The sequence below is a fragment of the Camelina sativa genome, chromosome 9, assembly GCF_000633955.1.
Source record: "Camelina sativa cultivar DH55 chromosome 9, Cs, whole genome shotgun sequence".
NCBI lineage: Eukaryota > Viridiplantae > Streptophyta > Magnoliopsida > Brassicales > Brassicaceae > Camelina > Camelina sativa.
The window spans coordinates 32810899-32823224 of NC_025693.1; the positions used below are offsets into that span (position 1 = coordinate 32810899).

The window sequence follows — 12326 nt, forward strand, 5'->3', positions numbered from 1 at the left end:
TAACATTTAATCTAATATATTGTTCCATGATAGTAAACAATATATGGATAGATTACAATATATTTATTTTTTATTGATTTCCTATACAATTTTGAAAATAATTTCCCTTGTGTATACTATCACCTATATAAATTGATATAAAAATGACAACAACCAAAATAAAATTCACACACGCGAAGACTGTGATAAAATTACTACATTTACTCTTTTTTATATATCTTTGAATCAACAAGTGAAGACAAACTTCGATGGAGAAAGTGGAGCTAAGTGGACTTTACCACTTAACTAAATACACATCCTCTACATTTACTTATGTTTAAGTTATTAAACATTCATCATTTTACAATTGTATATTGTTTAAGAAATAAACATCTCTCAAAATTATATAATTACATTTCTTATGAATAAATTACATTAATTTGTTTATTATTATGTGTTACAAAAACATTAGTTAAAAACTTAAAAGTACAAATTCAGTCATAGGTTAAGTGTGGTCCACAAAGAAGCACGTCAACTAAGAAATAATAGAATGGAAATTAATCACCATTTAGAAGTCACATCTAATTATTCATTTAATTTGTCCAGAGTCCAGACAGACAGATTCAACGGGAGCCACATATAATTGCATAAACAAGTAGGAGTTATATAGTATCAAGTATCAACTATATTTATCTATATATAAGTACATATAAAATCTAATTTACGTCATGGAGGATCTGTAGTTTTCTTTTAAAACTATAGATGATAGCGCTTGGATAATTTTATAACATATTGTATTGTTGATATATTGGATAAATAATATGATAAGTAAACAATAAAAATTGCATAGATTGTGTTTGTGTAACCTTTCTAATAATTTAGTCAAAAGTAATAGTATAAGTATTAACAGCGCACCTGCACATAATCTTTTCGAATACCTTTTTTACTTGACATATTAGAATGTGCTCAAAAACAACCTTTTCCTGTTTCTAGTGATCTTGTAGTTTTCTTTGTACTAATTATGGACCAATTTATCCACTAACCAAATTCAAACATATAATTAAGAATATAACATATTATTTGAATAAATCAAGTAAATAACATGAATGATAGGAAAAATTACCTTTGCTGATTTGCTGGTAATAGTGGTGATGGTAGTCGGAGCTGGGTGGCCGGAGGTGGGTGATCAGAGGCAAGTGGCTCGATGTAGTGGCTGCAGGTGGGTGGCCAAATGTGGTTGGCCGAAGGTGAATGGCCAAAGGTGATAGTAGACGATGGCCGGAGTGATAAACGATGGTAAACGATGGCTGGAGTAGCTGGAGTGATAAGCAGTGGTCCGAGATGGTAGTGGCCAGTGATGGTAAAGGACTAAAAGATAGTAGTGATAAAGTTGGTAGTAATAAAAATAAATTAGTCATTAATATATAAAATATATATATAATATTTTCATAGTTAGAATAGTTCCACAATAAATGGAAAAAAAAAATTTTGGTTATACGATTCAAATTCCCCTTTAATTATTCACCTACTATCATTTAATATTGCACAAACAACTACTACAATTTATTTGTGCCACTCATAAAGTCATAATCACCTACGATCTAACAATATTATGCACAAACAACTACAATTGTTTAGGGTGGATGTAATTTTCGAGTATCCAACTCATAGATTTTCTAATAGATCGAAGATATGACACTATTTTGATTAACCACATAGTAGTAATTAGATAATTTTAAGCTTGAGAAAATCAATTCTTCACCTACATCAATATATATGACAGCTTCTCTTCAAAATAAAAGTCACTAGACCATTACAATTTTGTGAAACATTACAATTTTTAGGTCAAATACCTTATCTACATTTGATCTAATTCGTCCACGTGATCGGCTGCTCCATTCATTTACCTAAGTCAAAGACTCACACTCACACAGCTATATCTCTATGAAGATCGATACATTTAATGTACGAAACATGATTTAATATTTAGTTTAAGATCGTGGTAGCATTCCAAGGTCAGATCTCAAATCTCCACCCATTAATTCTAATTTCAACCAAAACAATACCCACATTTAATTTTATTTTTCAGGACCTTATTTAACATTTTTTTTTTCTTTTTTCAGGACCTTAAACTTTACTACTAATAAAATACTATTAATGAAAAACCTACCAGATCGAGTAAACCAATTAGTATAAGTTATTTTTCTCATTAAAAAAATTATAAATTCTTTTTCAACGCATATGCTTTTTCTTCTGGCCGATATTGTACCGCAAAATAATACTATTATTTTTATAAGAACAAATCATAAAAATCCACTATAAAGAGTTCACTCGTCCACATTAACATAACAGAACAAAAGAAGATTTAGGAAAGATTTAAACTATATTTCGCATTAAACTTTCTCCTAAAGCTTGTTTGCTCTTTTGTTTCTTGTTCATTTTTATCTTTCAATATTCAATTTTTTAGCTTTCTTGTTTTGGAAAAAAAAGAAAAGGAAAGAGAGAAACGTTTTTGTCATTCCACGAAGAAATGGAAGATTCAAGCTTTATGGATTTGATGATCGACACAGATGAGTATCTGATCGATGACTGGGAATCCGATTTCCCGATATGGGGGGAGACTAACACCAAACACGTTTCGGAGTCCGGATCCGGAACCGAAACCGGGTTTGAGTTGCTACCAGAGAGACCCGCAAAACAAATGAAAACAACCAACAACAACATCAATACAATATCTTCTTCTCCATCGTCGTCGTCTTCTTCTTCGGGTTCGCGCACGTCGCAAGTGATCTCATTCGGGTCTCCAGACACTAAGACCAACCCGGTCGAGACATCTTTGAACTTCTCCAACCAAGTAAGCACGGATCAGAGGACGAGGTCCGAAAGAAGAGATTGTGTTAATAATGGAGGAAGAAGAGAACCACATCTATTAAAAGAACATGTTTTGGCTGAACGTAAACGTCGACAAAAGCTCAACGAGCGTTTGATTGCTCTCTCTGCTCTTCTACCTGGCCTCAAAAAGGTCAACATCTTTTTCTCATCAAACTTTAATTATTTCTCTTTGTTTTTATTTTTTATTATATATATTCTTTTACAAATAAACCACCAAAAACGTAATTTGTTAATGGTATAAATGTAAACACCAATGCCAAACATAAGAAATATGTTTTGTTAGCGGCAAAAATATTATATGAAGTTCTGAAAATGTTTTTATTTGTAAAAGTGTTTTTATCGTTAAAGAAATTGTGTGTTTAAAAGTAAAGTTTATTTATTTATTTATTTATTTTTGTGGATCCCATTATTCATTAAATCCGGATTGTGACACAATGTTTGGTAAGCATGACACTAAACAAGATTTTTTGTTTGGTGTGTGTGTAGACGGACAAGGCAACAGTTCTTGAAGATGCGATCAAGCATTTGAAACAACTTCAAGAGCGGGTAAAGAAGCTTGAGGAAGAGCGAGTTGGGACCAAGAAAATGGATCAATCAGTTATATTGGTTAAGAGATCTCAAGTATATTTAGACGATGATTCTTCATCTTATTCATCTACTTGCTCTGCTGCTTCTCCTCTGTCTTCTTCTTCAGAAGAAGTTTCTATCTTGAAACAGACGATGCCCATGATCGAAGCACGAGTTTCCGACAGAGATTTGCTGATTAGAGTTCATTGTGATAATAGCAAAGGGTGTCTGATTAAAATCGTAAGTTCCTTGGAGAAGTTTCGTCTTGATGTAGTCAATACCTTCACTTTACCCTTTGGGCAGTCAACACTCGTTATCACTATTCTCACTAAGGTATCTCTATCAATCTTATAAATATTTTAATTTTATCATATTTCATATTAATTTCATTAATGCATAAAAATATATATTAAAGAAAAAATCTATTATATATATGCAGATGGACAGCAAATTCTCTCGACCTGTTGAGGAAGTGGTGAAGAACATAAGACTTGCATTAGCCGAATAGCATTATTAAAAAATGTTGATGTGAATCTCAAAAAGTGGTTTTAAACGTGTGGATTTGGTCGCCAGTTTTGACCTATTCACTCGGTTTAGTTGTATAATGACTAGCTGGATAATAAAACCAGCTTGATAGGCACGAAATATGGGATTTTGTCGTCTGTTGAGTGCAAAAGCTGGATAAGTATGTGTACCTAATCATGGCTGTATGATTGGTTTGCTATTTATTTTTTTTCCTCAGTATTATTGGTTTGTTTTAATAAATGCAATAAAGCCGAAGAGTTATTATTATTATTTCCAGTGTTCAAGAAAGCGCTAGGCGGTATCTGGGCGGTGATCCAGCGCCTAGCGCCTAGAACGCCTAATCAGGGACTAGACGTTTTTAAGCGGTTTAGGCGTTTACAACATAAAACATTATATATATAAAATTATGTATAAATATATGTTAGAAAATATTAAAAAATTATAAATTATAAACAAAAAGAAGAAAAATACATTTATTTAAGTTATATTAACAACATATAAGCATTTATAATTATATATACAGATATAAAACTTAATAATTTAAATATATATAGTTAAAAATCAAAAATATATATTAAAATTAAATTAATGTAATTTTAAGCGGTTCAGGCGGCCATCTAGGCGTCTGCTGACCGCCTAGCACCTAGACGGCGTCTAGGCGGCCGCCTAGACCGCTTTCTTGAACACTGATTATTTCTATTTTTAGTTACTTATTTTCTGATTTAAACTTAGTCCTATAAATCTTTTCAATCGGGACTTTGTAGCACCTGTGTAAGCTTTTGTTGTTGTTGTTAAAAATAGCACTTTTATAAGTTCGTTGTTCTATTCTTATAATTTTGTTAAATTTACGTGACCAGTGTGGATTCTTATATATATAAAAAAAAACTCATTTACTTGTATTTTGAAAATAGAATTCTAATTGTGACCATTTTGTTTTATAAACTTTTATCCCATGATTTTTTCTTCATCGTTTTCATTGGTCGACTAAATGTCATAAATTTACATGATCATTTAAGTATTACTTTTAATTATATTTATATCATAATTCCTCCACTTCTTTTTACGGTAAAAAAATGAATCATTGCTCATTTGCAGCATTAAGCAAAAATTAATTTTAGTTCTGCTATTTTATTTCGTTTACTATCAAGTTTTGATATATTCTTATGTGAAGTTATATATCTGTATATTAAATACAAACGAAATTCTTTTTTAAAAATAAAGTTCGTACATAAATAAAATAACTAAAGTATTTTAAAATATTTAAAAGAAATCTAAGAAATGTATTTAATATTATACGGTGTATATATTTTTTATTTTAAAATTTCTTGATTAAAACTGGTGATTATAAAGAAGTATTTTTATTTAAGTGGTTACAGCATCATCTATTCGACCGATCCCAACAAAGTTTGATTTTACTAAATTGCCTTATCCTACATAGTAAAAATTGAGTATGAATCAGATTTTGTCGATTAAAAAGATGACAAAACAAAAAATAGTGGTTATATTGGAGCAATAAAACTTTACCAACTGTTGTGGATAGCTACAGACACAATACATCATTCAAGACAATTTATTGCGTCTTGGCAGTGGGATAATTTTTCCACAATAAAATGATAGATTAAGACGTATTGTTGATTGGAAATATTTTTCCATTTTGTATGACCAACACATAAAGTTACGTACAACCAATGTCTGTCTATAATGGAATTAAAAAAAGAAAGTGATTATAGAGACTATTTCAACAAATCGTAATACCAAGCGACTCTTAGTTTAGATTCCCAAAAAAAAATGTATGGACGTCTAGAAGACTTATAACTCTTCAAAAAACAACCATTTAAAAAATAAATCAAGTTGTAGAGACCACCCATTGGGGGGTTGCATTGAAGATGTAGTCCAATTCAGCCACGATTGGGGTGAGTATTTGTGAATCGACGTCGTCACTTTAAGGTGACTTATTGTTTTTGGTATCTTAAAGGGTTCCAAAGCTATTTACATCTCCTTGAGTCAGAGAAACAAGAGTAGGTTAATTAGTCTTCTCCCGAGATGGTTCAAATTAAAGATTCGTCACGTGAGGGTTAATTATTGGGTTATTGTTGGTTGTTGAGTCTTTCTAAGATTTATGTGAAACAAGTATCATTAAAATGAGCAGCAACGGTAGATTTAACATGTTGGACCTCATCACTAAGCATGCATGTGAAGTATAAATGGGCTAGATTGAGAAAAGATAAAGAAGATCTAAAAAAATTGTAAAATTATTTGGAAGGGTTTATACATGTATGCACTGCTGATGAATTCCACAAGTCAATTGTGGTTGGTGGCTAATAGTCCACTAAACAGCTACAACAAAGAAGATAACATTTTTCTTATTTGCACGTAAGGTAACACACTTCTCTATGAAAATAACCTATACCATAAATTATTGCTGCATCATTCAAAATAAACTAGAATAGACTGGTTTGGACGGAACGATAAAACAATTCCAAGATTTTAACACTAAAGAACGGATAACAAGGAAACCCGCACGAGCTTTTATTGCGAGGTGTTGTTCTTATTCCAAAACTATTACTATTCCAAAACCTTGTTTTATTCCAAACAAAGTATCTTATTTCTTCACAAAAGTAACACCTTTCTCAATACTTCCTGAGAGCTCTTTCTTTGCCTTCTCTAATCCCATCCTGATCAATTGGCAAAAGCAAACGCAAAAAAACCAATATGAACATATGAACCGGTCGAAGTAAATTTAAAAGATCAGGTCGACTAAAAAATTTCCACTTTTACCTCTCGTACTCGTTCAATGGTCCAAGACCATACACTTCGTCGATCCCACATCGTCCCAGACGCACCTTTGATGCGAAGAAGGGAAGCTCAGTCACCTGTATGAGGAATAAAACAAAGTTCATATGTTCACATTGTTAAGGCTTAAGAAAGGTTATAAATACAAAATTATAGAGTTGGTTTTTCATAAGGACTGTACATGAGATGCTACATATGCGCACTCAACGATGTTTGCATCCCCTCTTAGACCCTTGAGGCAAGCATCTGCAAACTTCACTGCTGCATAGGCCTGTACTTTTTACATTCAATGTGTTTAGAGATTAAAATCTTTATTAATATCCAGGCTTTATCTGAAACTACACATGGTAGTACAACGAATACCTACCATGGATAGTGTTGCAGAACCTGCCCCAGCTTTAGCCTACAAATTGATTCAAATGGCAAATGAACATTTTGATTCGAAGTTAATAAAACAAAGAAAGCTGAAGAATTGGCTTATACCTCAACAACTTCAGTGCCACCGTTTTGGATGCGGTCTGTGAGATACTCAATCTCTTTTTGAGTGAATGAGCAAGGAGGTTTCACCTGTAGCAGACAGACCAGTGAGCATATAATATCAGCTTCGAACAAACATCAAGATGGGTTCCACGTGAATCATCTCAAACCTGAGAAAGCAGCGGTAAAATAGTAACTCCGGCGTGCCCTCCAACAACCGGAACATCAACTTCACGAGGATCAAGACTCATTACTTCCGCCTGTTGTAAAACCAAAAACACTAGCTGAGTTTCTAATCGATAATGGCAACACACCAATCTAAGCCCATATCATTAACCAAAACACACATTTGATTAGAACACAAACGAATTACGAGTGCATACCACAAAAGTGTTAGCTCTAACAACATCAAGCATAGTGACTCCCATGAGTTTCTTTGGATCAAAGGTTCCAGCTTTCTTAAAAACCTCAGCTGCGATGGGCACAGTGGAGTTCACAGGATTACTGATTATATTAACAACAGCTTTAGGACAACATTTGGCTATAGCTTCAGAGAGTGTCCTCACTATCCCAGCATTAATGTTAAACAGATCATCCCTCGTCATCCCTGGTTTCCTCGGAACACCAGCTGGTATAACCACTAAATCCATACCCGTAAGTGCTTCCTCTAACTGTGGTTGCCCAAGAAATCCACGAACCTAAATCAAAACAGTTCCAAAAAACATAATATTGAGTTCATTCCTCTCTGTTATACCATTATCTAACTACCAATCTCAAATCATAGTCCCTTAAAGGACAAAACTTTGGGACTTACAATGGCACTAGTGTCCATGTGACTAATATCAGCAGTAACACCAGGAGCGTTAGCAACATCATAGAGATGAAGAACCGAAACCAAAGGATTCATCTTCATCAACATAGCAAGAGGTTGACCAATCCCTCCAGCAGCTCCAAGTATGGCCACTTTGAATCCGGGTGATCCACCTTTTGCACGACAACCCACCCGATTCAAACCCGACCCGTCAACCATCTAAACACAAAAAAAAAATCATCGAAATCGGATCAAAACTAACAAAAACCCCCAAATTCGGATCACCAAATTGGTTAAGAATAAAGAAATTTGAACCTGATCATCAAGATTAGGAGGGTTGAGATGAGCAGAGATTCTCGCGATACGTTGGTTTGGATCCATAGCTGATTCAAAGAAATTGAGGTCTGATTATGCGATCAAGGAGACGAATGGGTAAAAAGGGTATGTGGAGATTTATAGTATAGAGAGATAGTGATGGGAAAAAAAAACGAAATTTGATGAAGATGAAGACGAAGATGACGTCAAAATGGATCCATTGTATTGGGAAGCGTGGCAAGACAGAACAGAGCTTACTTATCTATTTTAGGAAGTGATTTTGAGACGGTACGAAAATTCCGGTACAATTTAGTTATCTACTGTATGTATCTTTAAGTTTGTTGTGTTTACTACTGACTTACTGCTAGTAGGGTAAAAAAAATCATGTCCGGTAACGACCTAACTTTTGACGGTAATTTTTTTGGTTGTATTGAGTATTTTTGACTATAGAAAATTTAGATGTAAGGATTTTTGAGTGTAAAACTTTTATAACTAATTATGAGGTTAGATAACTTTCAAATATGTGGAAAAAATAAATTATAAAAAAAGGTAAGAAAATTATTTTTCAATTATTTTATCATTGATTTAAGAGATTTTGAAGGAAAAAGAAAAAATAATAATTGTTTTTTATTTATTTATTTTAAAGTGAGGTTTAAGTTGAAAAAAAAAACAGAAATTTAAGGGTAAATTTCTCTCCTGTTTGCTCTTCAATAAACCCATTAGAAAGAGTTCCATGGAATTCTCCATGATTATTAAATGGAAGTTGTTTATTTGACAAAAGAAATGTTAAAAGTTTTTTTTTTAATCTTATCTTTGATATGTAATCTTAATTATACTGTATATAGTTTTCAAATATTAGTGAATTCTCTTAGAATAAAATACTAGCATGAAAGAATTCCAAGTTACCTTGTAAAATCTGATTTATTAGCTCTACAGTCAGTCAATATGAGATTTTAATTGATACAAAAGTTGAAGAAAATATCAAGTATGCTTCCTACCAAAGAAAATATCAAGTAATGCTTAAAAGGTTAAAAATTGTTGACAATTAATTTATGAAAGTTGAAAGGATGTCATTACTCATTAATCTGTTGATTAAATACAAGATTTTGAAAATCTAGTCATTTAAGTACCCAACTTTCATATATTAAAAAAAAAAAAACAGACTACATTAATGAGTTGATAAAGTTACTCTAGTTAAAGTCTAAAAAACCTAATAAAAGTAGTCTACACGTTTTTAATTTCCTTTTATCCAGTTCAACGTATTATTCAAAATTCTCAAAGTTTCCATTAGTAAGTAACTTTATAAAATCGTTTCATATAATTTCCAAAATCATTCATATGCAGAAAGATATAGAGATTTGATTCTCCTCTATATATATATATATTAACAAATAATCTCTTTTGACTAATAAAACGTTTCAAACCTAAAAAAACATATAAATTACAAAGAATCAAAAAGAAGAAGATGAATCATCGTCTTGCCGGAATAATAAGCCCACTTGGCCACATTACCACAGATCCAATTCGATCCTCCTCCGTTAAGCCACCGTTTCCGGGTTACTACAAAACCGTAATTAACCATTTGAAATCTCTAACCGGTATCCACGTCTCACCTGGGCTTACCGATCAAGAGATCTCAGCCGTTGAATCTTCTCTTGGTTTCTCCTTCCCACCTGATCTCCGTTCGATTCTTCAAACCGGTCTTCCGGTTGGTACTAATTTCCCCAATTGGCGAACCGGATCAAACCGGAATCGTCTCCTTCTCCCTCTTCTGCGTCTCTCGAAAATCGTCGCCGGCAACGGTTTCTGGGTCGATTCTTGGGGGATCCGACCCGGAAACAACGCTGAGGCCTTATCCCTCGTGAAGAAACTGGTTGAGCTCGCTCCGGTTCTCGTCCCCATCTACGGCGATTTCTATGTCCCTTCGACGACGCCAAATTTGGCGGGAAATCCAGTTTTTCAAGTTGACGGCGACGGGGTCAGAGTTCTGAGTTGCGACGTCGCTGGATTCCTCAACGGACTCGGTCGATCGGAAATGCCAACGGTGGATAGAAGAAGAAGACGACGGATGAGAGTGGAGTTCTGGAGTGACGCGGCGGAGAAAGGGAGATCGTTGGATGTGGTGGCGCGTGATAACACGCGCGGGTGGTGGAGCGCGTCGGGCTGCGAGGGGTTGAGCGCGTGTTTGGACGACGCGTTTTGGAAGCTGAGGGAAGGAGGATGGACGGAAGATGAGGTCCGCGATATGATGATGATGAACGGTGTAGATCGAGACACGTGTGCCCAGCAGCAAACGCTATCGCGGGAGGATGTGGAGTACGCGTTTGGCGGTGAGAGGATGGACGGAAGAGATGAAGACACGTGTACGGAGGATGATGATGATCATGGGAAACGCGGACAAGTAACGACGTTGAGGCATCTGCTGCTTTATGACCGTTAGATCAGCTAAACAATGATTGTTTGGGCGTTACGCATTAGGGCTATGTAAATTGGTCGAGTATACAATGAAGTTTCAAGAATTTGTTTAAAGACAAAAAAAAAAAAATGTGTTCGGTACCAAAAAAGAGAGCTAGAACATATGCTCTTGGGAATGACTTAAACCTGTAAATATGTTAAAGAAAAAGATTACAACAAATTACATGACACANACCGGAATCGTCTCCTTCTCCCTCTTCTGCGTCTCTCGAAAATCGTCGCCGGCAACGGTTTCTGGGTCGATTCTTGGGGGATCCGACCCGGAAACAACGCTGAGGCCTTATCCCTCGTGAAGAAACTGGTTGAGCTCGCTCCGGTTCTCGTCCCCATCTACGGCGATTTCTATGTCCCTTCGACGACGCCAAATTTGGCGGGAAATCCAGTTTTTCAAGTTGACGGCGACGGGGTCAGAGTTCTGAGTTGCGACGTCGCTGGATTCCTCAACGGACTCGGTCGATCGGAAATGCCAACGGTGGATAGAAGAAGAAGACGACGGATGAGAGTGGAGTTCTGGAGTGACGCGGCGGAGAAAGGGAGATCGTTGGATGTGGTGGCGCGTGATAACACGCGCGGGTGGTGGAGCGCGTCGGGCTGCGAGGGGTTGAGCGCGTGTTTGGACGACGCGTTTTGGAAGCTGAGGGAAGGAGGATGGACGGAAGATGAGGTCCGCGATATGATGATGATGAACGGTGTAGATCGAGACACGTGTGCCCAGCAGCAAACGCTATCGCGGGAGGATGTGGAGTACGCGTTTGGCGGTGAGAGGATGGACGGAAGAGATGAAGACACGTGTACGGAGGATGATGATGATCATGGGAAACGCGGACAAGTAACGACGTTGAGGCATCTGCTGCTTTATGACCGTTAGATCAGCTAAACAATGATTGTTTGGGCGTTACGCATTAGGGCTATGTAAATTGGTCGAGTATACAATGAAGTTTCAAGAATTTGTTTAAAGACAAAAAAAAAAAAATGTGTTCGGTACCAAAAAAGAGAGCTAGAACATATGCTCTTGGGAATGACTTAAACCTGTAAATATGTTAAAGAAAAAGATTACAACAAATTACATGACACAAATTCAATTCGTAAGACTCTACTAAAACAACATCAAATGAGAGTATATATTTTGATCAACCATAAGTAGATTTTACTCAGCCGCAGCACCCTCATTGTTTCCTCCATTGCCAGAATCCGGCAAAGTTTCAAGATCAGTTCTAACATCTTTTACTTCTTGAGGAAGATTAGTCTCTGAAGAAGAATCAGCATGTTCTTCTTCAGTTACCTCTGTCTCACCACCATTCTTGTTGCTTTCTTCTTTCTCTGAAGTTTCCTCTGGTTGCTTTTGTTCAGTATCTGAATTGCTACTTTCTTTGTTAGATTCACTTGTGTCTTCGTCAGTCTTCTTCTCGTTTTCCTCTACCTGTTCCTTCTTCTCACTCTCACTACTTCCATTTTCCTGTGAATTGTTGGACGATGACTCATCTTTCTCTTT

The 12326-nt window shown here is 35.4% G+C and overlaps 5 protein-coding genes across 5 annotated transcripts in view; 3 read left to right on the forward strand and 2 right to left on the reverse strand.

Annotated features, from left to right (window-relative positions):
- Positions 2315-4233, forward strand: LOC104713720 (transcription factor NAI1-like). Its single transcript, XM_010430908.1, has 3 exons — positions 2315-3001; positions 3358-3771; positions 3878-4233. The coding sequence occupies exons 1-3, from the start codon at positions 2510-2512 to the stop codon at positions 3944-3946; spliced, it is 975 nt and encodes a 324-aa protein (XP_010429210.1). The 5' UTR covers positions 2315-2509; the 3' UTR covers positions 3947-4233.
- LOC104713721 (probable malate dehydrogenase, glyoxysomal) lies at positions 6311-8616 on the reverse strand. Its single transcript, XM_010430910.2, has 9 exons — positions 8360-8616; positions 8048-8263; positions 7617-7931; positions 7404-7493; positions 7240-7323; positions 7124-7159; positions 6938-7027; positions 6742-6836; positions 6311-6638 (listed from the first exon to the last, which is right to left on the reverse strand). Exons 1-9 carry the CDS (start codon positions 8423-8425, stop codon positions 6566-6568), a joined length of 1065 nt encoding a protein of 354 aa, XP_010429212.1. The 5' UTR covers positions 8426-8616; the 3' UTR covers positions 6311-6565.
- Positions 9711-10993, forward strand: LOC104713723. Its single transcript, XM_019229544.1, has one exon. It carries the CDS (start codon positions 9825-9827, stop codon positions 10797-10799), a length of 975 nt encoding a protein of 324 aa, XP_019085089.1. The 5' UTR covers positions 9711-9824; the 3' UTR covers positions 10800-10993.
- Positions 10904-11739, forward strand: LOC104715907. Its single transcript, XM_010433274.1, has 2 exons — positions 10904-10907; positions 10984-11739. The coding sequence occupies exons 1-2, from the start codon at positions 10904-10906 to the stop codon at positions 11700-11702; spliced, it is 723 nt and encodes a 240-aa protein (XP_010431576.1). The 3' UTR covers positions 11703-11739.
- Positions 11854-12326, reverse strand: part of LOC104713722 (myb-like protein X) — a 4927-nt gene continuing 4454 nt past the window's right edge. Inside the window, exon 3 of the mRNA XM_010430912.2 lies at positions 11854-12316. Within this exon, the coding sequence (XP_010429214.1) occupies positions 11982-12316 (335 nt within the window). The 3' untranslated portion in view covers positions 11854-11981. The remainder of the gene's footprint in view (positions 12317-12326) is intronic.